Consider the following 27,715-nt stretch of genomic DNA (forward strand, 5'->3'; position numbering starts at 1 on the left):
TATTCTTTCAATTCCCTTTAATTCAGGTGACGGCTTCATCTTCCCTTGAGCAAGATCTCTAATTGCACAACGGAAGTTCTTCCTGCACACAAACACTCCACTTCCCACCGACCCCATCTTTCGTCTCATCTCATCTCTCTCTCTCCCTGTTTCACCCCTCCCCTCTTTTCATCCGATCTCTCGGCGCGCTTTGTTTGATCTCCGCATAGCCTCCCTCCCTCCCTCGTCCGCAGCCAGCCTCTCCACAGGGACCTTCAAGCAACATTAGGCATCCCACCCAACAATTCCTCCACCCACCTCTTGCCCTCTTCCTCCCGTTCTCTTTCCAGGTAAGATGAGAAATCTAACCAATCATCTGGCGTGGCGTTTGGGGATCCTGAGGAGGATTTTCGGGATGAGGTGGTGGTGGGGAATTGCTGGTTAGAGGGGGCTGTGGTGGTTGGTGGTGGGGAGTTGGTGTTGAAGGTCGTGGTCGTGGTGGGTTTTGCTGTATAAGTTAGTGCGTGTTTTCTCATGACGGGTTTGCTGCAACAAATCGGTGGATTTGACGTACTGATCCTTTCCATTTTTACTTTATTCTTTGGTTTTGGTTTTTGAGATTTAATGAATGTAGGTAGAGGAGAAGTTGAAGTCGTGGTTGTAGTCACCATGTATTGGTGTTGATATCATGTGGATACGCCGTCGTCCATCACGTCACTGGGTACCGTCGTGGTGCTAAATGTTAACTTTTTCTCCATCGTGACTTTCTGTCATTCATGGAGAGGGAATATAGACTAGTGCTGTAGTGAGGTCTAGAATGAAGATAGGTCCTGAAGTCAGGGTCTGGTGCTATCATGGTAGAGGGTTAGTGTGTGCATGGAAGGATGGTAGCCCCCTTTCGCGCTCGCTTGTCATTGCGAGTTCTTTTGTACACAGAGATATCTAGCTTTTTGTTTTGCTTATTATTTGTTCGAGATAGGCTTGATATGAACTTTGCTTGTGCTGTGGTGGAGGTGTGGTGGAGAGATGGGTGGCCTCGAGTTCGGCCGCCTGCGAGTTCATATCGGGAGAGAGAAGTGAGAGACGAGTGATCTCACTGGTTACCAATGTTTATGTTGTGTTTTTGGTGTGATACAGCAGGGTCTTGGTCAGAGAGTGCGATAGTATTCTTCATGCTTGTACAACAGTCAGCGGATTTTCGATATGTACTCTTGTCGGCCGCAAGATGCTAGGACATCTTCAGAGCTGGACAAAGTGTCTTGGAGGAGTAATCTCTAAATGTGGCATCCAGCGTTTCAAGTCACTCTTTAGCTCTTGCAACGCGATGAAAGTATATAATTGATATCAGTTGTCCATATGAGAAGATTGAAAGATTGACGCTGGCCAGATCTTGATGAGCTGGAGAAGGCACTGGTCTCCATTTCACCAATCGAGAATCAGCAAAACATCCCGAATTTAGCATAAAGACAAAGCAGAGATGACAATTCTGATAAAACGTATATGAAGGTCTGCATTAAGCAGTTCAAGGTGGTAAGATCAACAAGTAAGCCTTCCCAACCCGGAAACATTGCGAACCACCCCACTTTTCCAAAGTTCCCCGCTGTGGGGTAGTACCGATATCTCCCTTCCACAACGCCACCCATCTCCATCTCACCTTGTGTTCTAAGATAATATATTCTTGGCATCACTCACACAATATCGTATTCATAGCATATGTAACTGTGAAAAAGATGGCACCAGCAGCAACGACCCTTGTAGGCGAGACATCGGGCAATGCCCAAGTCGCAGCACTGGGCAAAACTGTCTCGGGAAAGAAATTAAAGATCAGATCGTATCCCAAGTTTGAGAGTTTGGAGGAGGAGAGGTTGTATCGGAAGCAACATCTCGCTGCTGCTTTTCGGGTGTGAGGGTGTCAATCCTTGGTATTGGGCTTGTGTGCTGATAGGGTTAGATTTGCGGAACGCGGGTTCGATGAAGGTGTTGCTGGGCATATGTGAGTTTGAGAATTTATCGTAATGGTAACTGTTAATGTCTGGTAGCTCTGTCCGTGATCCGATTTTGACGGATCATTTTTGGCTTAATCCGTTGTCGCAACACTTCTCACAGATTTGTGTCAGTGATCTTATTTTGGTGAATGAGGGTGGTGACGTTGTGATTGGTGACGAGCCTATCAATGCAGCTGCTTTTGCAATCCATTCCGAAAGTAGGTAGCTTGCGCTTCTGCTCGAAAATACCCTGCTAATGTAGTCATCTTAGTCCACAAAGCTCGACCAGATGTCCATGCAGCATGCCACGCCCATTCAGTCTATGGCAAGGCCTTCTCAGTTTTCGGCAGAGAGTTAGACATGATCACCCAAGACTCTCTCCGTTTCTACAAATCTCACGCCGTATACGACAACTTCGGGGGCATCGTCCTTGACCGCGAAGAAGGTATCCGGATTGCAAAGTGTCTTGGCAATGGAAAAGCAGCGATTTTGCAGAACCACGGACTTCTGACGGTGGGTCAGACTGTGGATGAAGCCGCGTTCTGGTTTATGAGTCTGGATAAGACTTGTCATGCTCAGTTGCTGGTTGATGCTGCTTCGGCTGGAAGTGGACATAAGAAGATCTTTATTGGGGATGAGGAAGCTGCATTTACTTATGATCAGGTAGGAACTCCAGCGAAAGGATGGCTGGCGTTTCAGGGGTATTATGATGAGATTTTGGCCAAGACTAATGGTAACTTTTTGAAGTGAGGGGTGGATGATATTGAGAAAGGAACTAGGAACGAGAGAAAAGGGAGTCGTTTCAACGGAAAGCTAGCTCTGATTGGCTGAGTCATTTCTCTTACTTCTGTGTGAACCTGTTCCTCGTCGTATGTCTATCTAGGCCTGCATAGCCTGGGTACCTAGGTAGATACCTCTGTCTTTGTACCCCGTAATCAGAATTGTTCTCCTCGAATCGGAGTCGCCATAAGCCACTATCATTGCAACAAGATAGCATAGATTCTGCCACTACTCTCAACAGTTATCATGCATAAGACAACGATCTAATGCAAGCTGCACGAGTCTAAGACATTCTCGTGCCTTCAGAGTCACGGGAGCCATGCACGTGATGTGATATAAACCTTGTACTTTGCATGGTTCCTTTCCTCCCCAGCTGCTCTGAGACCCACGATGCGTTCATCCTTCTCAACAATTCGCCAATGGACTTGAGATCAGTGAGACCGTATCTCGGACGTACTTTGCATCCAGATTTCACCCGTCAATGACCTGCAGGTCTCCGTCAGAAACATCATTGTTGGCCTATCGCTCGACAGCCCCATCTGCAAGTCCTAGTACTCCGGCTGCAATGCACCCAATACAATCGCATCACATCGTTACCAGCCATACAATGAACCACAATGAACCACGGCTGTCAAAGCGACTCCCACGCAGTCTCAGAGCCTCCCTCATGTGGGGAATAGTCTATCCATCTAGCTGTACCAGGCATCGCGTGACGATCCATTCTGCGGTCGATGCATCCAGGTCTGCAAGAAAAATATCTGCTAGACGACTAATAACAGCTGCAGATAATGTTCCTACAGATTCACATGTCCTATCGTGGTTAAGGAGGGATTGCTCCTGGGCTTGATTGGCCGCTTGTCGCGCAACCGCTCTTTCCAACGTGAACTCGGTGTGAGAAAAGGTGTGGGTTCACGACGGCAGCCTGACCTGCGAGCCTACGAGCAGAGCATTGCCACTGCATACTTATCGTCCCATCGTTCATTCTCTTTCTTCTCTCCAACTTTTGTGAGTCGTTTTCAGAGCACGTAAGTCGCAACGTCTGTGCGACATTTGAGGCAAATGGCTAGAACGCGGGGTGCTGATCGTCCCGAGACGTCGTTGGATGCTGCCATGAGAGCTCCCAGCACAACGACGCCAGATGTTGTTGTATTAGACTTCATTGAAGAGGAGGTGAAGCCAAAATATACTGCAGACCCAAAGAAAGATTTATGGCTTTCCACAGTTGATGGGTAAGTTGTCACCCTATCTTTAGCTCACATGCGCTTGTCGAAGCCTCAAGCAATGCGCCAGAGCTTCTGGAGCATCATACTTCTCAAAATCAAGGCTAATTAACATTCAGACGATATTCATCGCCTATCATTCCTGTTCGAGTCGGACCTCATGCCGAGACCTTCCCTGTCCATAAAGCGATCCTCACAAAGTCGGAGTACTTTAGCAAGGCGATAGATGGAAAGTTTCGAGAGGCAGACGATCAAGCGATTGACTTGCCAGAGGAGGACCCAAACATATTTAGTTTTGTGGTTGCGTGGTTGTATGAGGAGAAATTTATACCCATAAAGTCAATGTCAACGGCTCTTGGTTAGCATTAAGCCTCTTTTGGCTACCATCTTGCTAAACATCTGCAGTTGCTGAACCTGACAAGGGCAAAGGAAGAGAAGATGCAGACGAGGATATGTCAGGTAGCGAATCGGTGTCTGATAGTACTGGGACCGGGAGTGATAATAGGTATGCGAATTTATCTGTTTAACAAGCCGAGCCTTGTCTTGAGCCTCGTCTTGGTCTGCTATGTTTCAATACTGACACTGAGAACAAAAGTGCTCGAATTCGAAGAAGGCGGCGAAGACGAGCGCAGAGAGCCTTCGAGAATGAAAGACGCAAGCAGCCAGGACGGCACCGCCCTTCCTGCAATTGTGCTGCTTGTACCTCAGAGATGATGGGCCCACCATGTTGGAGCTGTGGTGCATCACGCAATCCTCCACCCCTACGCCATCGTGGTGGGCCTCCCCCTCCAGCGCATGCTTTCCACCCAAATGGCTTTCCTCGTGGTCCTGTCGGTCCGCCGCAAAGAAGAACCCGTGATCGACGGCGAGTTCATCGAGCAGAAGAAGTAGTGATCATCGACGAACCTTTCAATGTTGCTGGAGATCGGATGGCTCCTGAGGATCTTAGGACCTGGTCATTGGCATACTCGCTCAGTATTGATGTCTACGTGTGTGCTGAGAGGTATTTGATGCAGGATTTCAAAGCTGCTATTGCTGGCTTTATCATTAACAGGTATGGCACTCTTCTTAATTTCCCTGCAAGAAGTCTTTTGCATCATGGATTCTCTGCGCCTCATCAAGCCAACAAGTCTTTTCTCTTTTCCTCTGTATTTCTGCACGTGGCACGTCTATGCTTTGAATTCTTTTGACCTTGCAAACAGCTTCGAAGTTGCTGGTCTTGAAGCCGCAGTACCAACTGTCTTGTACTCATGCAAGACACTGCAAAACGGCGTCAGTCCCGTTGATCCTCTACTGAAGAAGGTGCTGTCGAGAGTCGGGTTCCTTCAAGCTCGTCTTGGAAAGAACTTTCCGGATGAGACGCACATCTTCTTTTCAGATAACCCAGATCTCCCTCATCTGATTATGAAAGAGATGATTGAACGAATTGAAGAGGACCGACCTGACAACCTACCCCCAATGGATGCTCCTCATCGTTATTTCGGGACCGGTCCCGATGAGATGTTCATGCAAGGTCGGAGACGTCGCTAAGATGGCCTCATTACACTTGACTAACAAATGGAAGGACACCGTCATCGGGATCCGTTTTGGTAATTAGGAGATATTTGAATCTCCACGGGCGTTAAGTCGGGGTGACACAGGGCGTTTCAATTTGCATCACCGCATGTCACTTTGGAGGAGTTCAAGGAGCGTTCTTTACTGCTGTTTCCTTTTGGAGAGTAGATCAAGTCCATCAATGAGAGCTGCAGAAAGCTGCAAAGCGTATACCTATGTATTCATATGGCCAAGCGCTCCATACGCATTTCCTTACGTCAATATGTATTCAGCAACACCTTATGACGAACTTCAACCCCATTCTTCCCGCATTTTATTGCAATGCGTTCGGTCGTGTGGAACGCAGTGCTTATGTTTCGGAAAAATTAAGTATATTCGGTCTATTGAAGACCGACTTGATAGTTCATGATGGGATCTTCAATCAACCGGATGGTGAGCTAGGAATGCTAGTGCTTCTGCGATCCTTCCGACTGGTCAATCTGATTTACCCCATATCCCCATACCCCGCCAACTTTTATAATCTTGGACGACAACGAAGCAAGTCTGAAGACACATATATATTTGTTGCTATTACGACGATGTTGGTCTCAAAACAGAATTGGGTCATCCAAAGTAGTGGCTTTGTCCGTCCCGTCTTATCCGTCCCGTCTTGTACTTTCACCTCAACTCCTGGGTAGAGTGAATCGGGTCGCAATGGCTAGAACTTTTAGGGTAATTCTCACTTGTGTTTTCTTCGCCTGTCTTCTCTCCTCCGCCACAGCACAAGAGCTTCTCGTCTCTCTTGACTATGGCACTTTTCAGGGTTCGTACTCTTCGACGTACAACCTTAGTTACTGGAGAAAGATTCCCTTTGCTGCTCCGCCGATAGGCGAGAATAGATTCAGAGCACCGCAGCCACCAGCCCCAATAACCAATGGAACCTACAACTCGGATCAGAGCTTTGACTATTGTCCCCAAAGAACAGTAAATATCCCAATCGTTCTTCTTCCTCGTCGAATGCTAACAAGAACTCAGGTCAACGGGTCAGAAGATTGCCTCTACCTAGGCCTTTATTCGCGCCCATGGTCAACACCACAGCCTCTCCGCCCTGTCGTAGTCGTCTACTTCGGAGGAGCATTCATAGAAGGTGGCGGCTCCTTCACTCTCCCACCAGCCAGTTATCCCGTCCTAAATGTCTCATCCTCCAATGACTTCATTTTCGTCTACCCAAATTACCGCGTCAACGCCTTTGGCTTCCTCCCGGGCTCCCAGATAGCCTCAGACCCAACCTCGGACCTCAATCCCGGGCTCTTAGACCAACAAGCGGCCTTGATCTGGGTCAACAAGTATATTGAGCAATTTGGAGGCGATAAAGGGAATGTCAGTATTTGGGGCCAGTCAGCGGGTGCTGGTAGTGTTGTCGCGCAGGTTATTGCTAATGGGGGAAATACGCAACCGAGACTTTTCAGTAAGGCGTTAGCGAGTAGTCCTTTCTGGCCAAAGACTTATGAGTATGATGCGCCGGAAGCACAGGCGATATATGATAGTCTGGTAGAGATGACGGGGTGTGAAGGAGAGGATAGTTTGAAGTGCTTGAAGAGTGTGGATGTGCAAACGATTAGGACTGCAGCGTTGAGTATTAGTGGGAGTCATACTTATAATACTAGTTCTTATACTTGTAAGTTACTCCTGATAATCGGGTAAATTGGTTCATGCTGATGTGTGGAATAGGGGCACCAGTTATTGATGGGAAGTTCTTGACGCAGCCGTTGAGTCAGGCGACGATTAAGGGGCAGGTTAATATTGATATCGGGTGGGGGATGTATAATACGCATGAAGGTAAGGATCTCCTATAGGGTATTGAAGCAAGATGTTGATTAGGAAAAGGAGAGAATTTCATCCCACCGGGTCTAGCTTCAGCGAATAATAGCGGAACACCGCCTTTCAACTCCAGCGTTGCATCTTTCAACACCTGGCTCCGAGGTTTTCTACTCGGCTTTTCAGACCGAAACATAGCCCGAGTCCAAAACCTCTATCCCGAAATTGGATCCTCAGAACTAATTCCAAGTTATAATACCTCGTACACAAGAGCGGGTCTAATATACAGAGACATCGTACTAGCATGCCCGACATATTGGATGGCCCGAGCGGCCCACAACAAGAGCTACGTGGGCGAATACTCCATCCCTCCAGCTAAACATGCTAGTGATACTATCTACGTACGTCCCCCCCTCTACCTCTATCATTATATTCCTTCATAACTGATAATAAATTTGGTAAAGTGGAACCAAGTAAACGCCGTTCAGCAAACGCAACCGTTGATTTATGACGGCTTTACAGGCGCTTTTGCGTCCTTTTTCCAGACGGGCGATCCGAATGCGCATAAGTTGACGAATGCGAGTGAACCCGGTGTGCCGGAAAATTGGAGGACGGGGGAGGAGTTTGTTATTCTGGCGGATGGGTTTCAGGATTTGAAGGTGGAGATGCTGGGTGAGAGGTGTGGGTTTTGGAGGAGTGTTAGTGCGGATGTTCCGATTTGAGGAGAGGTGGTTTGGATTTCGGAAGGCAAGTGCGATGTTGTCAAGGTATGGGACAATAATGAGGTTAGTACCTCCAATGAAGAGATTGATTGGTTGAGAAGGAAGGAAGTGTTCGTGACGAAGCTCTTCTTTTAGGACTGTGTCCGGTGCCTTTGAACGCCTACTCCGAGGGGTCAAATCTGGTGAAGCACAGACAAATTCTATCAATATTCTGCCTGCTACTGTTTCACATACCCAACTTCGATTTGGGCATGGAGAATATAATCTTCTCAGCCTCATTGCCATCAACTAGATCCAATTTGGTTATGCATGTCCTTCTAATAATGGTACAGTGCAACCGCACACATGGCTGTCCTACGCTCATAGTCAGTCAAATGCGCAAGGCTGCCGTTTGTAATGCAGTGGTGATGAGAATGTAGCATTAGGCTTTCCGTTTTGCTGGCTTGAAATGCAGCGCCAACCTTCGTGCTACGTTACCCCTCCAGTGGGTGGTTATCCTCTGCGGATATGTGCATGATGGCCCAGGTCTTGTTTGCTTGTTTGTGTGAGCAGTTCTCACAGCCACCCGGCGTCTCTGCATTTGAACTTCTCGACTGCATTTCAGTTTGTTACTTCCTCGTAGCGGTGTTCAGTCTGTTGTTCGTTGAACTCCTCTTACCTACTCATACCGCTAACATCAATCTTCGTTGTTGCGATGTCGTGCGGTTTTTCAGCAGGTGACTTTATCGAAGCGTTAAAGCTCGTTGTCGCCATCACAGATGCGATCCGCGCTACTGGGCGTGCTCAGACGCAGTACCATGAGTTTCTGTACCAGCTCGAAGCATACAAAGATGCCCTCGAAGCGATCCAGAGTCTTTACAATGACGGAGAGGAGCCGTCGCTGATACTTGTTAACCTTTCCAGACACGCTTTGGATAGCATGCAACTCCTTGCCGAACAATTTCGGAAACTTCAAAAATATTCGCGGTCCTTGGGCAAGGGGACGAAAGCCAAGAATCGTTTTATGAGCATGAGTATCATGAAGATCAGATGGGCTTTTTTTGAAATGGAAGCTGTAGAACGTTGCCAGAAAAACCTCAAAGCTCGGGTAGATATCATTAAAATGCTTTTATCGGCATATCATATGTATGCTATACCCAACGAGAGATATCTACTTGCTGATCGATAATACTAGGGATCGAAACGCCGCTGAGAGTCGGCGCCAGAACGAACAGTATCAAAGTCTCGTGGGCTCTGTGCATCAAGCACATGTGGACCAGTCGTCTGATCTGGCACTCATTTCTTCCAGGGTCGTGCAATCGGCGAGGACGTTAATGAAGTTCAGTAAGCTCAGCTTTTTGACGAGTAGGATTAAATTGACCAATCTTTCAGTCATCTGCAATTACTGTTGTACCAAGAAGTGAAAGAGGTCATGAGAGCAATTCCGAATCAAGTCCTGCGGCAACAACCGATCTCTTTTTGTGCGAGGGGACGGACATGGCCAATCAGTCTTGAGCTTGTTCAGTCTACCAAGGTGAGAGGATCTGCAAAGGTCGAGGTCACAGATGGTTTGCTAAATGGGACAGGAATTCATCACTGTGCTTAAGATGAAGTTTGAGAACGTTTGGGATGGTAGAGCTGTGCGTAAAATCGAAGCTGGTGATTTCCTGCTCTATCTTCTTTCTGAGGACGGCAAAACGACCCAAAGCATTGATCTTCGAAATCCGTGGGAATCGCTCTTTCAACCTGGCCAGAGAGTCAACATGTATATGCATGTCGCCCGTGCACTCCTGCCAATACTTTGTAAAGACTGCGGGGCCCTATGTACTCAGTGGACGTTTCTATGGTCCAGTCATATTTACTGGTAGGCTTGAATACCCTAATATATCCAATTACTAAATTTAGATTAGCCCGGTGTGCAAGATCAAATTCTCTATTGATGATCACAATCGGTACACTTTATCTCATCATGGAACTAAGCCGTCCTCAGTCTCATGGAGTATTCTACCTAAACATCACCGTGCGAACAAGTCTAGCTAGAGCTACCTATACGTCCAGCCGACTTTCTATTTCAAGTGCTTGCAGTATTTCTAGATACAATGAACACTGGTTTGACTCGGTGTCTTCGAGCTAGACAAAAACCTTCCAATCCTCAAGCTCCCTCACCATACCCTCCAACATCTCCCTATTCCCCACCTGATACACCTCATACCTCCCCTCCCCCATCCCCTCAATCAAACAAAACACCTCCTCAATCAACTCCCTCGCCTCCGCAACCCTCCCCTATTTCCAAACAGCCTTCGCAATAATCTTCCTCGACCATATCGCCTGCGGCGAATCACTCCCAAGCTCCACATCAATTCTGCTCTTCATCTTCCTGGCAATACCTTCTGCTTCAGCATGATAGCTCGATCTTCTAGCATGAATGATAGATAATGTTGGGATTTGAGGATATCTTTATCTTGGCGCTCTTTGCTGCTCGTTCTCTACAGAGTTTCTCTTCTTCTTGTTTGTGGCTTAGTGCACTTTGGATGATCGCTTGACCTGATGAACTCATTACTCTGCGTTGTTCAAATAAGTGGGACACTTAAATCGTACTAAAAACCACTTTTCTCCAATTATCATAGTTAACTTGGTAGAAACTCAACGGTTTCGCAGTATCGTCCTCGAACTTGAGTTTGTCTTGCAAAGTCTGTAAGAGCAACGCAAGCTTCTCAGTCTTGCTAAGGGATAATTTCGATTCGAGACCCATATCTTGTGCTTCCTCTTCCGAGAAACATGCTAAGAACGTACTGCCGACTTTGAAGCCTGAGGGGTCAAAGAACTCGGTATCTGGGACTCGGTATTCCCAAGGAAAATTCTTGGCCTCTCCAATGTCTGATGTCCCAGTTGAGTAGAGATACTTGGTAACCATGAGGAAGGATATTACAGTGTATAGAATCAGTGAGAATAGAAACATGAATTGGGGAGCAAGACTCCAGGAATTTGTGACTGGACGCGCTCGATTTGACAGTGTTGGTCGAAGCACGGGTGTGCTGACGAGTGCCGAGGAACACCATACATACCTATCCTTGCATGAAATGGATGACACTCGCAAAACATCTTCCCAACATCTTGGTACCGTAAAAGCGATTGTTCTCCGAAACGAGAACTAAGTACTGAATTTTAAATCCAAGATCAGACGAAAACACAACAGACATTACAGTAGTAGTGACTTTGAATTTGTCTATCAAGGACGAGCTCTTCAAAAAGTTCTTCTTTAACACCAAACCTCGACTTAAGAGTCTCGTGAACTGGATAAAATACTGGATCTTACAACCCGAAGAATATATCTACGCAGTTGAAGTAATGCGTAACGAATTAAGACGTAGCAACTAACACGTTCTATATAATTTCTAGAACGTGTCACAGTGTGAAGAAGACTGACTGACACATACAAAAACTCGGCTTGCTTCCAACTCTACCTACGACTTGAAGGCTGCAATCATTTACCTGACAATGGAACAACCACCCCCATATACCGAGTTCTCAGAACTCACTCTCGACCCTGATTATGAATGGGAGAAAGAACCAAGCGTCACCGAGACAGAGACAGAGACATGGCTCCCCTCGTTCGTACCTACCCACAACCCCCTCCGCTGAGCTGACAACCCACAGTGTGCCAGCAACAAATACACTGACCGTATCCCTCACCACGAACGACACCTTCCACTTCTGCAAGAGAAAATTAGAAGAAAACTCCTGCACCGGCCTCCTCGCACTCGCGCGCCAGCACGGTCCAGAATTAATCCTCGGTGGACCTAACAGCATGACACAGAAATGCATCGAGGCGTACAGCAACCCGTACTCCCCTCTCGCCATGACGCTTTTCGCCGAGTATATCGAGACAGGGCGCCTGCGACCCGCTGTCCGACATTCATCTGCGCTGTCCTCGCATACAGCGTATATAGTGCTCTACACTATCTCCAACGCGCTTGCCTCGGAGGAATTCTCCAATTTGATCATCGATGAGTTTATTTCTTTGAACGGGGACATGGTATCCGAGACCAATCCCTCAATGATAACGATAATATTCAAACTCTCATTCCCAGATGAGCCTCCAGCTGCTTTGAAGGAGATGTGTTTGCAGTATATGGCGAATGGGAGTTTGGAGGTTTTGGAGATGGAGTTGGAGGATAAGGATAGTAGAGAGAAATTGAAAGATGTGGTCGCCGACTTGGCATTGATGCTGGTTAAGACGACGAGAGGGAGGAGTGATCATTTGGTGATGCCGAGTAGAAAGAACAGTTGTAATTTCCATGTTCATAAGGAGAGTTGGCCTTGTGTAGACAGGTGAGGTTGAGTTGATGGTCGTGGTGATGAAGCTCTCAATGGGAACCTGTCCATTCTCCATGACGACCTCAATGCCAGCGATCCTGAGCATTCAGCCATTGCGATATGCAGAGGATCTAGACCTCTACCACGAGCATAGCAATAAGATGGCGAAAAATACTTCCTCTGATCCGAAGTGGAGCGAGGTGGAGGGAACGCTAGAGGACAAGCAGGATCAGATGCAGGCAAGAAATCAGAAATACAGGCACGACTTTATTCCACAAGCAATCTTTTTCGCCAAAGCTTTCGTGACACATGCTGAAAATTGGGAAAAAACAATCACTAACGACCGAATACGAACGCAGCCGACGTCCGAGTCACATTCCGGCATACTGCAGATGATGCGACAAGGTCACCACAACCATCCACTTTCATTTCTGCTTGTTGCTTCACGTTGAATCCAGAACGCGATGCCAAGTACAATTCTGCCGATTTGGAACAGCTTCATGTACGACGAGATCAGTGCGCTCGTACAGGAGAGCATCTTGAAGGATTATTGAGACGATGCCGACCAACTTCTAAATTGTTGATAATGGGAATAGGGATAGGAGCATTTCAGCCATTACCTTAGAACGAAGAGGTCCCGCTCAGGAGCTTAATCTCAACGATTCGGATGTCCGGAATCCGGATGAGGCGGCTAACGTCGATAATATGTGACCGAATATCACAACATATGAATATATGTGATGCAAGAGTCAACAACTACTCCAGCTTCAAGATAATTAAGTTTTCGCTAGATGGGTCAATGTCAACAACCGGACCCATGGCCTCCGCGCCTTCGACCAGTCTTGTGCTCCAGACTGAAACTCATAAGAGGCTGCTTGGAGTAATGGGTAAAAAGCTTTTGGTGATATGTGTAACCAAGGTTGAAGCAAAGCATTTATCAACTATATGCTGATATCGGAAGGGGCATTATTGCTGGTTGCTAGCACGCGAGCTTGAACAATACGTATGTCTCAGGGCGATCGGAAGGACTGCCATGCCTCAATTATGAATTCTCCCAAGTAGAGAATCCTATTCAAAGTTGGTTATAACCGTTGACCATGACCGATATTCGTGCTATACTCGAACCCTCAAGTATTATGCGCGTCCGAAGTTCTGCAGCAGTGGCTGGGACTGGGTTTAAATGCCCGAAGATTAATGACATTGAGAGGCAGCGGTGGTAAGCGCAGCATGTGGAACGATAAAGAACAGGCAAGCACATAACATTCTTGCCGCAAGTAGATTGTCCTCTGCACTCCTTGGAGACACTGCATACCTTCGAGCACTGGTTGCACTGACAACTTTCTAGCAAAACTCAAATAAATCTCCAAATTGCGAGGCTCACAATATGGAACTTGGGACGAAGATTAAAGGCTGCTGGTATCAACAGATTATAGGCTGAGAGGCTGAGGTACGTCTTCGCTAAACTCAGAACTTGGTAACGACTGGAGGGAGACCTTGCTCATTATCAATATGTCATTCCAGCAGTTCCTGAACTATCGATTAACTCTAAATTTAGAGTATTCTTCGAGGAGATTTGAAATGGCTTCTCGTGATGATGACCCCACGCTGACCTGATGTCCGTGTGCTGCATCCGATCCTGGACCCGACTCAGGTGATTGAAATTGGGATATCGATTTCTTAATCTTATCTGCGATCATGTCCTAAGAATAGTTTCAAAACATGACGCCTTGCATGAACATTTCTTATTCGGTGTCGAAGACCGCGCAGGTTCAGCCGATGTCTCAGTTGCTGCAATGTGAATCGGCGGTGAAGATCATTGGATGAAAAGGCGGATTTTTCCCATTCACCCTTTCCGAACTAGCCTTACTTGGCCATTCTGGTATCTTGGGACCCTGCAGCATATGTGATTCGGTTGGTCGGAACTCGGGTCAGGGAAGAAGTCCTTTTTCAGAGATCCATGTTGATCGCGGACCGAGGCTGCCGTAAAGGGATAATACAGGAGAGGAATAATTTCCGAGGCTCTTGTGATCTTTTCAGCCTCTGAACGATCATGCGTTTGGGGATGAAGTACGGTAGCCGTTCATGGAGAAATAAAAGAGAGAGAGGGAAAAAATGAAAAATAAAATCTAGCGATCTTCAGATGAGATGAAGGACGCCTAACAGAGATTTCGCAGTGCGTGCCTGGAAATCCTAGCGTCCGTACGGGACGGGTCCGCACTTGTTCTTAGGATCTACAGGACATTTAGCCAAATCGTGCTGACCTCTCCGATCTCGTGGCAGGCCAGGATCCGATGTTGAACTTCAAGTCTCAGAAATCCTCACCATTCTGGATGACCTTCTCCACTTGGGCATGATCGCCCGTCCTTCAGCTCGCAACTGGAGAGAAGACAGCCACTCGCTGCTCTTACCACCACACCCCATCGTCTGGTGTCGCCTGTCAAGTGTGGTCCCCGAGTTGGTGGGCTCTGTCTACTGCTTGGAGTTGGCGATCCCTACTGGAAGTATAGAAAGACTTGAAAAAGAGGCTGATCGGAGAATTACTCGGAGCGGTGTCTCTGGCTCACATGGAAGCTGTCAACCGCTGCGGTGGGATGAAGACAATATGAAGGCAGTTGCACAAGTCGCCACGTGTAAGAGTACCACGATACACAAGCTGGGAGTGCATGGAGAGTGGCGGTATGCTGTCAAGATAGTATTTGGTGGTGAAGAGTTTGATATATTGCTTGTTGCGTATTTGTGCAGATGGATGAAGAAGCTCTCGGCAACATTCTTCCGGGGAAGGCGCTAGGTTGTGTTAGGAGACGAACTGCAAAGGAAGCAAGACCAAAGGTTTCCGAGAGCAGCGACGAGAGGCGCCGTTGTTTAGAGGATGACTCGCAATGATGAGATGATGATGAGAGTATTGACGGAAGTGCAGTACCTAGTTAGGCGGACACGTTGAGGCTGGTTCAGACTCGGGAAGGCGCACGTTGGAAGTACAATACCTACCTAGGTACTGTACAGTATCATGTGATGGCTGATGCGCGAAAGAGAAAGCAATTTGCACCTTCCTTCTTCCTTGCTGCGCGCACGAATTAGTAAGGAGATGAGGAACGACTAGCTGCCATATCTGTAACCGGCCAGCGTGAAGGCTTCGTGATAGACAGCCACGGCGTTTTTTTGACTGTGCGGCTTGAGTCAAGAAAGACGTCCAGAAGGCTCACGTACGTCATCCGCTGTCGAGCTGCAGGAACCACACGCAAAAAAGCAAAAGATGAAAAAGTTCTTCTTCCCTGCAGTATTGAATTGCTTCTTTCTCTTCGTCTCTCCAACTAGGTATTGTGCATGTGTCGTTGTCCAGATGCCTTCCTATCCTCGCTGGATGGAGCTGGTTGGAAGGTCTGTGCAGCTCTGTGGTCGGCGCTCCCGCAGAAGTCAAGCCTGCATCTGCATGGTCCGGATCTAAAATTATCCATATCCTGGTTCTGATTGGAAAATCCCCTGTCGCACATCCTGCAATCTCTCACAAGCAGCGAGAGACTTCGCGTTGAGTTGAAGGAGGTCTCGAGTCTCGACGCATCGCAAATGATCTCAACACAGCTACCTCCCCCACTACTCACTTGGCCTGCCCCATTCTAGACGTCCCAGACTCCCAGCTCGCAACGCCCGCTATAATATAACCTTCATTCGAGACTGGTACCCAGCAGGTCGAGACTACACTCGAGGCCTTAGATGGGTATCCAGCATCTGGCATGTGGGCAGATCCCATCATCCACACTCTTGGGTCGCTTCTGATGCCCGAATCGAGGTAGCACACATCCTGGTATTGGGACTGTATCAGCAGTCAGGGTTTCACGACTTCGAGATGCCAAGGCCTCCATTGAAAGGCTACAGCGGAGAAAGTAGAGCAATTGTTGCCACCAAGGCCCCGAACACAGATAAATGTTCCTCGTCGTATTCTCCACATGTCTGATTCACAAGATCTCTCGTCCACGTGCCATCCTTCCGTAGAAGCCCAGGGAGGGCTTCCGGTCGTCTCTGAACTTCCCAACAACCCGGTGAGATGATCAAACGCGCAAAGACTGATCGACAGCTCCCACGCAACGATCAAGGCTTGACAGACGTGGGGATCATAGGGATCTATGATCAACCCTAAGCGACATCAATGCAGGAGCGAGGAGTCAGCTCCGTAGTACCTTAATCTCCATCCCCTCAGTTGGCTCTTCTTCACTTGCTCCATTGAGTCAGCGGCGTCATGGGAGAAGACCAGGAAGGTCAGCCGGCAACGTGCCTGACATAACAATATCAGTAATAATGCGAGGGAGAGCGAGCACGCATGCTCGGGTCGAGGGACGCTGCTTTCGAGCGTTGGGCCCAATGTATGCGCCTCGCAACCCTGGCAAGCAGAGAAAAGATCAATTGCGAAAGAGGACGAAGAAAGAAGAAGGAGGAAAAGAAGCAATCATGACAGGCGAACTTCCAAGAATGCTTGCAATGCATCCACCACTGTCCCAGGATGCGGAGATAGTGCAGCACCACAGCAGGAAAAAGACAGGTCGAGGTGGTTGTACAGACATCTCTAGATAGGCATGGCGTCGTCTCTGAGTCCAACCTGGTGGTCGACGTCGGCCCCGAGTGGAGATGGCTCCAGCACACCGAAGGCGACCCTGCTTTTGTGCTGGCCAGTCGTAGTAACCTGATGAGGAGAGGGAGTGTACCAAACCTTGGTTCGACTGTCAAGCCACATCCAGAGTTATTTTGTAGAGAGGCGACTTGACGGTCTTGTCCCTCTGATCCCTACCTCTTGCTTGCTGCCCTTCCCAAACTTCTCACTCTCCCCGCTGCTGTCGCCGCTTTTGCTCTAGCCGGCGGTGCTGTCGCGATCATGATCAGTTCGTTGCAGGGCCCATCGCTGTGCGACGACAGGCTACTGTCGCTCTTCGGGCGGATCACCCCCATTGGACCGCTGGAAACACTGGGTCAGTGGTCCGCTCGACTCCGCTGTCATCGGGGAACAGAAGCTGGGTTTTCGCTAAATTCGCTCTGATAGTCGGTGGCGCACCACTGACCACACTACTCACTCAACCCACTCACCTAGCACGACTATCGAACGCCCGTACAGTACTGGCAAATCTCAACAGCACACCAGCACGCAAAACCGCCGACATGCGATGCGAAGCTAAGCTGACGACCACTGGGTCCGCCGGCCTCGCGCTTGGGAGCTGTCAGATACTCTTCGTCTGGCTGGCTCGCTCGCTGCGTGTTAACCGATAATGCCAGTAATCGTCGCCAATGCCACCAGCCAGACCAGGCCTGGGCTAGTGAGTGGATGTGAAGTGAACTTTGCTAATAGGGTACGAGGGTAGGTAGATGGACTGCTCGAGCCTGAGCAGGAGCCACTCGTAGCCGGTGTGTCCCTGTCTCAGAAGGCCCTTTGAGGCTGTTAGGAAGACCAGACGCCACGGCTCTGGCTAGTTCTAACTCTACTCTGGCACGGCGATACGGTGCGGTCCCAACCAGCTCTTGCCATACCTTACCAGACCAGACCACCCGACCGTACGTATAGGCTTCCCAATACGATTAAGGCGACGAGGGGTCCAGGCGAAGATGAGGAGGAGCAAAACGAGGACCGCACCGCACGTATTGCCCAATGCCGACTAGCGTGTTAGAGTATCTGTGATCTAACATCTAGTTGACTAAGTCTGACCCTTCCCTGCTGGCTCCGTCCGTCCCAGATTGAGGATCTCTGGGTGCTTCTTCGCTGCGTTCCGAGGCCCATGCTAGGTAGATCGAGCTCCTGTCTGTGCCTTGACGAGCCTGGATACCGTAATCTCGTTCAGGACGTCGTCCTCCCTAATCAGCATGTCTCTGCGTGGTCGAATCTGGATTGAGTTACGCTTGGTCATGTATGCCAGTATGGTTTGGATGGGATGTTATGTAGCAGCAGCAGCAGCAGCAGCAGGCAGGCCACCAGTAGTGGTAGCAGCCCAGCTAGATACGAACTACTACGACATCGAAATAGAAATGATGGCGCCAGAAGTACAGGGTCAGGGATGCCTGTCGAATATTAAGGTATGCCAGGGCTGGACTGCTGGTCGCTGGAGATGGAGCTGCTGGTGCTGGAGCTGCTGGTGCTGGAGCTGACAAGCATCGAATTGATCCGTCACGACTACCCTGCCCTGCCCTTCCCTCCCCTCCTCCCACTGCACCGCATCAGGGCCCAGGGGTGGAGCTTGGCCTTAATGTTGTCCAATCTCGTGGCGTCGCAGACGAACCTCGACAATGGTCCCAAAGTCTTAGGTCCTGTCTGTGGTGTTGATGATCTTTAGATATGCTTCTTGTCGAGCTTTCCTCTCCCTTTCCACTTCCACCATCACCTCCCCCACCACCAACAACAACTACCACATCCACATCCACATTCACTCTATCTTCGCCATCGCCATCCTCGCCACCACCTCCACTTACCACCACTCTTCGTTGTTGTCGGGCTCTGGCGGAAAGGAATAGGGTTCGGCCGTGAATGAATCGTCCCGGATCTCTGCTCTCTCTGCTTGATTGACTAGTGTAGTGCTCGTTATTATCTCCGAGGTGGTGGAAAAGCTGTTCTCTCGTCGACGTCCTCGAACCATTCATTTCTTCAGAGGAAAGCCCATTATTGCCCAAAACGATGCTGCAAGTGGCGTAAAAGCCTTCCCCTCCCATTCGTCGTCGAGGCTGTTGAACTCCCCACGAAAAAGGTGCTTATCCCTCAAGAGAAAAATCGACTGGCCTCCCTGCCGCCTGCAATTAGCACAAAAATCCTCACTACTGCAGTCCTAAGCCACAAGAAGCGTTCCGTCTCCGCAAGTCTTGAGCCCTCCTCATTTGAACATACAAGACAGCTTCTTCAGAACCTTGAGACCGGCGCAATACTGGTTTCATTGTGCTTCTTACCGCCCGTCATCCACCGCCTTCAACGCCGGTGACAAGGTACCGCAGCGTGTGCTTTAATCCGACTACACTCTTACCCACATTCTCTGTCAGCTCGCTTCGTCGATGCGATTGACCTTCAAAAAACACTTCAAAGTATTGTACAACTAGGTACGGACCCATAGGAAGTCAGATCAACATAACGACCATTCGAAAACCAGCGCCGACTTGACGGAAGGAACCCGAAGAATCTTTGACATAAGTTTTACTGTCAATTTTAGACGCCTACCTCAAAGATTCACTCGCATGGGGGACAATCGCAATTGATGGCAGTCTCTGTCCAAGCACCTTTCTATTCGAAGTCAGGCATGTGGAACCTGGGCGATCCTCCTACCGCATTCTCCTCCTCAGTGTCGGAAGGGTTACCAGCTTCCATGTCCTATCAGTATCCGTTGCCTACCCCTGGTTTGGATTCCTCCTCGAACATGATCCCTAGCTTTCATCATCCATCCTCTTTAGATCACCACGCGCAAACACCTCCACCAGTTCAAGGCAAGCTAGAATCACCAAGTCTGAAGAATCGTGTCAACCCAGGGGCCGGATCCAAAGCAGCAAAGGTAAAGAGATCGATGTCGACTCCAAACGTACGAGGCCAGGCCACAGCGGACGCAGCCGCGCTGGCTCTGTCGGCAGAGAAGAGAAGAAATAAGCTGGGCTACCATAGGACTTCCGTAGCATGTGGTGAGTAGCCAGCGCTCACTTCAGCGTTAAATTGTCATCCAAAGTCGGGCCACTAACCCGTCAATTCAGGACACTGCCGCAGGAGGAAGATCAGATGCATTCCAGCACCCGGCGATGCCCAGAGTCGCTGTTCAAATTGCATCAGATTGAAGAAGGAATGTAACTTCTACCCGGTCGATCAAGCGCCTCCTCCAGATCCTCGACGCAGGGGTTCAAAGAGTCAAAGCGGGCCGGAAAGGACTTCTGAATCATCATCGCCCTCAACAGCATCCGGACAACTCCCAGAAATGGCACCCACTCTGCCTTATCCACCTTTGAACATGCCTCCCATCCAGGATCTTGGTGGGCCCCACATGAAGAGGCAAAGAACAGAAAGCTTTTCCCCAGAAAATAAAGGTGAGAATTTCACCGATTCTATCCTCGATTCTTCTAAACACTTCCTAGTTGTCACCTCTTCGCGTACATTTGAATACAACACGGCGCCTCATCAGGGTGCTACCAACTGGATGGCTCCTGATGCGTCACCAGGCACCAAGCCTCAGACGGAGGTCTCTCAGTCCTTCTGGAGGGTAAATCAACAAGAGTCTCCACTAACACCAGCATTCTCTCCATTCACACCAAGCCTGCAGATTCCGCCTCCTCAGAACTGGCCAGCTTCCCATCCAGAGGCCAGCCCTCGAGAGGAAATTGGATGGAATGTCCCCCAACGATCCATCTCGTACAGTAATCTGGAAGGCCTACACAATCATCAACAGTACCCACCTTATCCGAATCCACCCCCACAAGCGGGTCCGGAATCGTACACGCCAAAACCACGAGTACTCCACTCTTCCGGCATGTATCCGCCTCCTATCCAGACTTCTGGCGCCGCAGTACCTCCGTACGAGGCAGTATCAACAACGTCGAGCGATACGCCGCATCCCCACTCTGCGCAATCTTTGCCCCCAGTCCACATGTCATCAAACTGGCAACAGCCGTATTCTTATCAGAAGCCGGCTAGCGCAGGACCTGAGTATCATGAAGGATGGAGTGCAGGCCATGGAGGACAACCCCATCTTCAACAACAGTCGGCACCACCACCTCCTCCTGCATATGGATATCCTGATCATGGACATGGGATGTATTATCCTCCACCTCATCAAGGACGTTAGCTGTAAATAGGGGCTGAGTGGGAGGATTTGCTTGAGGGGGGAAAGCATGAAGTAATTTCTAGATCTGGACAAAAGTACGGGCTGTTGGGAGGGTTTTGAAAGGCTACGATTCTTTGGGATGTGGGCACACTGGCTAGAAAGGCATGTGAGCTTTGGCAAGTGCTCTTTGAACTAACTTGCAAGGGTGGAGAGGACTACAAACTCATCGGCTGCCCAAGAATGTGGCTATACGACTCTGCGGCTTTGCGCGAGGGGACTGTGGATAGGAGAGACTTCTCGATCTCCTTGGCTTCAAGGATTTAGTGAAGACGGATCTGAACACATACTCGAGCGAATTGCAGCAGCAAAAAAATACGACCCTAAAACCAGCACAGAGACCAAAAGCAAGCTTGTCACCACTAGACGACAAGAATGGGCAGCACCCTTTAGCAGCACGGAAAACATTAGCCCAACACCAAAAAGGCTTTGCAGAGCAGATCAGTGAACATAAGACCTGTATATTGTACCAATAACGACATTAACGACACCGACATCATGAACAAAGGGCACGGAAAGGGGCGGCGTGGGAGGAGCAAGGAATTGTACATTGAAGAGGAGAGAACTTCAAAGCAGGAAGGCTGGCAGGCAGGCGCGCAACGACAAAAAAGGGAATGGAATGGCATAGCATGAAAGCGAAGGATGATAAGGACGGGCTAAAGGGCAAGGAAGGGAAGGAAAGGCAAGGAGGAGTCAACACTGTATTGTACATATATGCATCATCAAAGCTCTCTGGGTCCCAGCTAGCAAGTTTTTTCCTCCTTGTTCCAGTCTGATGACATTAAAATTCGCATCCCGTTCGCTGTATTAAGCTTAAGTGTCAATCAATGCTTGCTACTGGTAGGTACATGATACCCCCTCGGCATATATCCCTCCCCTCTTCGGCAGTCAGTCAGTGGTGCTTCCTGTCCAAATGATTGCTATTCCCGAACTCCTGATATTCAAGGCCGAAATGAAGCTAGGCTGGAAATGGAACCATCCCGCAACCCCACGTTTTCGTGAAGGAAGAAACAACGCATCCCATCTCAAGGTGACACAGCACGCCATCTCGCTCGATTAGGATTCGTCCGTCTCACTTCTGACGGAAAAAGCAAAGCAAACCGAGAGGTCAGATATGCGGCGGCTGCTAGAGATGTTTGAGGTTTGTTTGCTACCTTGCTACCTTCCTTTCTTGCTTCCCTTGCGAGGCTGAGCATTTTTTTTGGCGTTTGAGACTGGGGTTCGTTCGGTCTGCAGAGCTTCGGACATCATCTATGCTTTGTACTGTGCGAGAAGAGACTTGGACGAAGAGAGAAGGAGAGAAAAAGAAAATGGATGAGCTAATCCACGTCCTGCAGCCTCATCCCGAGGATAGACTACACCTCCGTCTGCACCGCGCCCGCAGCGTAATCCTCACTGCTCAAGAGTACGTTTGTTCCCTATCCTTGCCTCACTCTCATCCGAACTCTCCCTCCCCTTCCCCCTATACTTCCATCTGACCCTCACCTCCCAGACTCGTCGAAATCCGCGCAGCCCAACGCACCTTCGAAGGGGCCTATATCCGCACCGCGCTGGGCCAATTCTCCTTCGCGCTCGTGGTCCTCAAGATCTTCACCGCGGAGTTCTACTCGATCGGCGCCCTGTTCGCGACGTACGGCGTGGGCATCTTCTTGGTGAGTCTGTATAGACGGTATGAGGGCAATCGGCAGTTTTTTAGTGAGATGGGCGAGGATGGGTTGGGGAGGAAGAGGTTTAGGACGAGTGGGAATGCGGTGGTGGTGCTGACGGCGTTGAGTGTCGGTGCGTATGCTAGTTTGATTGTTTTGACGGCGAGGTTGGGGGATGAGTAGGGAGGGAGGGGAAGGGAATTTGGGTGATACCAGGTGTTTGGAGTTTTGCGGTTTTGGGAAGGCATGAAAGAGTGATATATTGGGAGAGTTATGCTCAAATAAGTGCATGCTAATGTCTGACTGACGGTTGACCAATTTGGTGTCCATATTGTGTCCTTTGGAGCCTTTGGCTTTGGACGAGCATGAAACGATGATATGATGGGAGTTAAGCTCCGAGAAATACTTGTATCATGATATCTGGCTTGGCGTTGATGATTTTGGTTGTCATATTGTGTGTCCCAATCCCAAAAATTCTGCTCTGACAATTCTATGTTCACTACCTGGACATCCAATTAAGAATCATGATTTTGAACTTTCTTTTCTTTTCACTGCTTTTCACTTATTACTCGAATCTGATATCTGTCTCAATCTTGTGACTGGTAGCTTTTTCAAAGAGCTAAATGTCCTAGGACTTATCCTGACTTTACAAGCTTCTACCACTACCTAAAAACTTGGGACATTCGTAGCTTAAAGCAACAGGTCAACTAAACATAAAAGAGTTCTTTATGTCACTTCTCACACAGCATCGCTTCCAAGCCCATCTCATCATTTCCCTCTATACAAAACCTCTTCCATTTCCCATAGACTCTCCCCGCAAGATCTTTACAAAACATACCTAAACCCCCTCCTAAGAACCACCTCCCCACCCCTCCCCACATCAACAATCTCCTCCATTGCCTCCACCTCCTTCTCCCCCTCCTGCCCAACCGCATCCCTAACCTCCAAGACCTCCAACTTGACATTCTCCCGCATAAGACACCACCGTAGAAACAGCGTTGTCACGATACACGCGAGACAGAAAATCGCTGCCACTTTTGTTAACTATTGTATAGAATGAGAGGAAGGGAGGAGAGACATACCATTAGCAATCATAGCAGAGAGATACCGCGGCCCATCCGAGCTGGGGTACATATACGGGGAGTAAATCTGCGCGATATTGCCCACGGTATTAACGATCGCTATCGCCGCTGCTCTCTTCTCGACTGGTCTCGGTAGCTATTTTCTCATCAGCTCTTCCCTTTCACCATCCAAAGGATATAATATGAGGAGCAGGGTAGGGTAGCGTACTGTACTACTGATCCAAGCCAACGCAACGTTGTAACTCCCATAAACTCCCGCGAGACCCAAAAACAGCCCGAGATACCGCGCACCGAGGACCTCAGTGGCGGCGACGATGATGAAGCCAGCCATGCCGAAGAAGATGGGGACGATGATGTGGAAGGCGCGCTCGGAATGTTTGTCGGAGGAGCGGGAGATGAGGAGGGCGATTAGGGTGGCGAAGACGTAGGGCGGGGCAACGAGGAGGAGGGTTTGGACGGGGGTGTAGTGGAAGGTTGCTACGAGGGTGGGGATAAAGGATGTTACTGCTCCTGCGATGGTTTTGGTGATTATTATCAGGCTAGTGATGTGGTTAGTGTGTTAGTCTGGGAGGTGGATGGATAGGGGGATGGTGATTATTGGGGAAAAGGGGAGGATATTGTCTGGTTGATGAACAGTACTTGAGTTTAAACAATAATAATGCTTTTAGACAGAGATTGAAAGAAGGTTGTGTTGCAACTCGAGTTTGGACATTGTTCTGACTGAAATGTCTGGCCAGGCATAGGAAAATATGAAGATAAGATAGTCGGAACTAAATTGAGCTCTCAATGTCCAACTGGGCCATGGCACCTCAACCACTTTTGGATTCTGAAATTGGCTCGAATATTCAAAACACAATTATGCGGACAAAGAGAAAACTCAATATCAAACTCAACATGAATGAAAAGAGTACTCACGCAAGAAGCCAGACTTTGTAATCCAGCACCGCCATCTTGATTCCACCAAGCAAGGGACCTCGCTCAGTATCATGACTTCCACTCGTATGCTGGAGTCTCTTAGTAGCAATAGCTCTCTCTTCTTGGCTTAGCCATTTGGTTGTGTGCGGGAAATCTGGGATGATGAATCTAGTACTGTCAGCAACGATCAGTCTGATAAGGATGGACTCGTTTACGCAGCGCAAATGGAGACGAAGACTGTAATTGAACCCTCAATGATGAATAGCCATCTTGATTCCATGGTCAGCGACGGGTCTTAATTGACTTTCGTGTTGTCTCACCTCCAAGATGCAATGCCTCTTGCTCCATTCAAGCCAGATTGGACGCCGGCGCCAACAAGACCGCCAAAGCCTCCCGAGAGGAGACTACCGGCATACAAGATTGATGTTCGTAATGCCAGCTCCTCGCGTGTGTACCATGATGAGAGTAAGAACAGTGCACCGGGAAAGTAAGGCCTATGACCGTCAGGAAGAGCCATAACTGGTTGGGGGAATTTTTGCTCACGCTTCAACGAATCCTAGGAAGAATCGAACCAAGACTAGACCGGTGAAGTTTTGTACCAATGCAGTCATGCTAGACACAATACCCCAAATCGCCATACAGAACGGCTGTCAAAGAATTAGAACATTCTCCACAAACATGAATGATTGTCTTACAAGGTAGAGACTAGGTCTCGTCCGGGTGATAATTGCGTTCGACGGTATCTGAAGTGCAATGTATCCTGCGAAAAGAACCGAGATACAAGTATTGAACTGATCTCCTTCCAAACCCAAGTCTTTCTCGATACCTTGGACTCGAGCATTTGCCAAAGCATTTCGGTCTAGGTAGTTTAAGATAATCATAAGAATGAGACATGGCATTAGTCGGATGTCGATTTTCCTGACCAATTTCTTCTCTTTCTTTGCGTACTCGACAGGATTCATTGAATCCAATGCATCAAAATCTTCAACCGAAGGCTGGGAGACCTGATTTCTTGCCATGATTGCGGTGGTAAAGGAGGAAAAGAATAGAACAAAATATGTTTCCTTGGACGACGATTTATCAAATATATAGTATATTTGGAGAGTGGGGTGTTCTGGGGTATTGTTGAACCCCACAGTATCTATTGTTCACCCCGCACCTGTATCAACATGTTTGCGAATTGTTCCGAACTTGCCATGCAGTATCGTGACCAGCGAGAACTTGACGTGAAGATGGTTGGTCGGATGGCTCTATCCGGCTGGTGTTCGACCATTAGCTTCACTAAAAGCGTACAGCATCGCACAACTCAACAGAATTGTAAGGTCTTCAATTGGTAGATGAGCTCGCGATACTTAGACCTCGGTCAACTTCCGAAGCAAACTTTAATGCTCGAAGAATCCAGATCACTTGATCAGAACCTCTGCTTTGTACCTGACTAGACCAATAATGTGAATGCAAGTGAGAGATGATGCGAGATCTGAGAAAGCGCTGAGGTCAGAAAAGCCCACAAAAAAGGCGCCAGCAAGCGCTTGCATAGATGAATAAAACATGCGAAGCGCCAAAAGAATTGCCTGTGTTTCGACGCCCGATTCAAGAGAGGCATTTCACACAGGATAAATCATAGCCCCTGCGAAGCCCCAAAGCAAGTTGAAGGAAAAGCAGTATGAAAGTGCCATGAAGAATGGCATGCTCCATAAACATGACCGCAGCCGCAATGCTGAGAACACCTTGTGCTCTGTGCGACAATCCACGGGGTTGGGATTGGTTTGTTCAGCTCTGAGACAAGGCCGTTCCTGATGCAGGTCAAATCCAGGTTCTTGCTGCTGCGGAGAAGCTTCCACGGACAAGCATTCAGGGTAGTCGGTAACTGCATTGAGAAGGCCCAAGGCTGTGCATGCATATACAGTCCGGAGTGAAGTATGTGTGGAATCGGGGAAAGTAAACAATTGAAAGCTGACTGCACTTTCGTCGCACAAGGCTTGATTTGACAAGATGTCCGAGAGAGATATGAGATCGAAGGCGTCGGTAGAAGAACTTCAGATGTTCCTCGTGGCGCACGCTCGTTGCACCCCCACTGAGGGCTGTACCAAACACACCTCCGTACCTCGCCTGCGGTGCTCTCTCTGCAGAGCACATTGCCTCGTATCCCGCATTCCCACTCGTCACACGAGACGACCATCGAATGAACAGGATATGGTAGAATCAATGAGATGAAAGGATACAAAATAAAGGGCATTATTGCATAGAGGGGCACACAGAAAGAATGAAATGATGAAATGACCCTCACTGCGCCTTCGACGTTCTTTCATAGCCTTGGGGCACAGCCACCGCGGCTTCTTAGGCTGATCCAAGAGGGCATTCCCGCCGCAATTGGTCTCTCCCATTGCGCTCCACTCATCGTGCTCTGAGCCTGTAGGCAAGTGGACCTCTGGACCACTACTTGGGCCGGTCTGCCTTGCCAGCATCGTAGCAGACCATAATTATTTGGGCCTTGCCTGCTTCTTGGGTGCATTATTTGGTACTGCGTGCATCTGAAGTGCGGCTCCCTTCTGCTCGCCATCCTCCTCCATCCCTGCCCACTGCCACACTCACTTGAGAACTCTCCCTTAGGTGATGCTGGATCCTGTCAGCCTGAGCAAACAGACCAGTTCCCTCACCGAGTTATGCTTCGCTAGCACAAAACCTCCCCGCGGTCTGTCTTCTCTCGTTGGCTGTGATTTCTGGTGTCTCACGAGGCAACAATCGAGGCGGATTTTGCACTGTGGTTGTTCTGCTGGTCCCTGCTGTTGCGCTCACCCAGCTTATCAGAGTTAGCGAGTCCTGCCCCCCCGTTCCGCACCGGAGCCGACTGTCTTCCCATCTCATACCTTGCGACCTCTTCCCAACTACCTCCATCCATCTCTTACGTTCCAGTTGCAACTGA

The 27,715-nt window shown here is 48.9% G+C and overlaps 11 protein-coding genes across 11 annotated transcripts; 8 read left to right on the forward strand and 3 right to left on the reverse strand.

Moving 5' to 3' along the window:
- Window position 1: 1 nt before the first annotated feature.
- On the reverse strand, window positions 2-757 carry LY89DRAFT_303703 (uncharacterized protein). The gene has a single exon (XM_018206591.1). It carries the CDS (start codon window positions 648-650, stop codon window positions 255-257), a length of 396 nt encoding a protein of 131 aa, XP_018076912.1. The 5' UTR covers window positions 651-757; the 3' UTR covers window positions 2-254.
- An 863-nt stretch (window positions 758-1,620) lies between these two features.
- Window positions 1,621-2,932, forward strand: LY89DRAFT_607240 (arad-like aldolase/epimerase). The gene is made up of 4 exons (XM_018210449.1): window positions 1,621-1,882; window positions 1,931-1,972; window positions 2,019-2,182; window positions 2,236-2,932. The coding sequence occupies exons 1-4, from the start codon at window positions 1,710-1,712 to the stop codon at window positions 2,712-2,714; spliced, it is 858 nt and encodes a 285-aa protein (XP_018076913.1). The 5' UTR covers window positions 1,621-1,709; the 3' UTR covers window positions 2,715-2,932.
- Window positions 2,933-3,494: 562 nt separating this feature from the next.
- On the forward strand, window positions 3,495-5,815 carry LY89DRAFT_680696 (uncharacterized protein). Its single transcript, XM_018214125.1, has 6 exons — window positions 3,495-3,973; window positions 4,084-4,322; window positions 4,370-4,469; window positions 4,560-5,018; window positions 5,167-5,477; window positions 5,529-5,815. Exons 1-6 carry the CDS (start codon window positions 3,804-3,806, stop codon window positions 5,555-5,557), a joined length of 1,308 nt encoding a protein of 435 aa, XP_018076914.1. The 5' UTR covers window positions 3,495-3,803; the 3' UTR covers window positions 5,558-5,815.
- A 396-nt stretch (window positions 5,816-6,211) lies between these two features.
- LY89DRAFT_636708 (carboxylesterase) lies at window positions 6,212-8,197 on the forward strand (the record flags this gene model as incomplete). The annotated part of the gene is made up of 5 exons (XM_018211495.1): window positions 6,212-6,481; window positions 6,533-7,175; window positions 7,229-7,336; window positions 7,385-7,716; window positions 7,780-8,197. 5 exons carry the CDS (start codon window positions 6,212-6,214, stop codon window positions 8,035-8,037), a joined length of 1,611 nt encoding a protein of 536 aa, XP_018076915.1. The 3' UTR covers window positions 8,038-8,197.
- A 534-nt stretch (window positions 8,198-8,731) lies between these two features.
- LY89DRAFT_762858 (uncharacterized protein) lies at window positions 8,732-10,171 on the forward strand (the record flags this gene model as incomplete). Its single annotated transcript, XM_018221582.1, has 5 exons — window positions 8,732-9,162; window positions 9,212-9,263; window positions 9,326-9,360; window positions 9,409-9,550; window positions 9,603-10,171. 5 exons carry the CDS (start codon window positions 8,732-8,734, stop codon window positions 9,882-9,884), a joined length of 942 nt encoding a protein of 313 aa, XP_018076916.1. The 3' UTR covers window positions 9,885-10,171.
- A 432-nt stretch (window positions 10,172-10,603) lies between these two features.
- LY89DRAFT_664367 (uncharacterized protein) lies at window positions 10,604-10,930 on the reverse strand (the record flags this gene model as incomplete). The annotated part of the gene is made up of 1 exon (XM_018212765.1): window positions 10,604-10,930. The coding sequence occupies one exon, from the start codon at window positions 10,928-10,930 to the stop codon at window positions 10,604-10,606; it is 327 nt and encodes a 108-aa protein (XP_018076917.1).
- A 357-nt stretch (window positions 10,931-11,287) lies between these two features.
- LY89DRAFT_714334 (uncharacterized protein) lies at window positions 11,288-12,785 on the forward strand (the record flags this gene model as incomplete). Its single annotated transcript, XM_018218123.1, has 3 exons — window positions 11,288-11,627; window positions 11,674-12,305; window positions 12,349-12,785. Exons 1-3 carry the CDS (start codon window positions 11,515-11,517, stop codon window positions 12,783-12,785), a joined length of 1,182 nt encoding a protein of 393 aa, XP_018076918.1. The 5' UTR covers window positions 11,288-11,514.
- Window positions 12,786-18,550: 5,765 nt separating this feature from the next.
- On the forward strand, window positions 18,551-19,412 carry LY89DRAFT_303851 (uncharacterized protein). The gene is made up of 2 exons (XM_018206593.1): window positions 18,551-18,828; window positions 18,881-19,412. The coding sequence occupies exons 1-2, from the start codon at window positions 18,644-18,646 to the stop codon at window positions 19,275-19,277; spliced, it is 582 nt and encodes a 193-aa protein (XP_018076919.1). The 5' UTR covers window positions 18,551-18,643; the 3' UTR covers window positions 19,278-19,412.
- On the forward strand, window positions 19,282-21,379 carry LY89DRAFT_303866 (uncharacterized protein). Its single transcript, XM_018206594.1, has 3 exons — window positions 19,282-19,962; window positions 20,032-20,358; window positions 20,407-21,379. The coding sequence occupies exons 1-3, from the start codon at window positions 19,548-19,550 to the stop codon at window positions 21,111-21,113; spliced, it is 1,449 nt and encodes a 482-aa protein (XP_018076920.1). The 5' UTR covers window positions 19,282-19,547; the 3' UTR covers window positions 21,114-21,379.
- An 804-nt stretch (window positions 21,380-22,183) lies between these two features.
- Window positions 22,184-23,050, forward strand: LY89DRAFT_680701 (uncharacterized protein). The gene is made up of 2 exons (XM_018214126.1): window positions 22,184-22,554; window positions 22,642-23,050. Exons 1-2 carry the CDS (start codon window positions 22,460-22,462, stop codon window positions 22,976-22,978), a joined length of 432 nt encoding a protein of 143 aa, XP_018076921.1. The 5' UTR covers window positions 22,184-22,459; the 3' UTR covers window positions 22,979-23,050.
- A 570-nt stretch (window positions 23,051-23,620) lies between these two features.
- On the reverse strand, window positions 23,621-25,811 carry LY89DRAFT_728692 (major facilitator superfamily transporter; the record flags this gene model as incomplete). The annotated part of the gene is made up of 8 exons (XM_018219287.1): window positions 23,621-23,823; window positions 23,878-24,013; window positions 24,086-24,416; window positions 24,793-24,960; window positions 25,008-25,061; window positions 25,113-25,286; window positions 25,336-25,439; window positions 25,488-25,811. 8 exons carry the CDS (start codon window positions 25,809-25,811, stop codon window positions 23,621-23,623), a joined length of 1,494 nt encoding a protein of 497 aa, XP_018076922.1.
- Between the last annotated feature and the right edge of the window lie 1,904 nt (window positions 25,812-27,715).

Source organism: Mollisia scopiformis (genome assembly GCF_001500285.1).
Source record: "Mollisia scopiformis unplaced genomic scaffold LY89scaffold_3, whole genome shotgun sequence".
In the NCBI taxonomy this organism is placed as follows: Eukaryota; Fungi; Ascomycota; class Leotiomycetes; order Helotiales; family Mollisiaceae; genus Mollisia; species Mollisia scopiformis.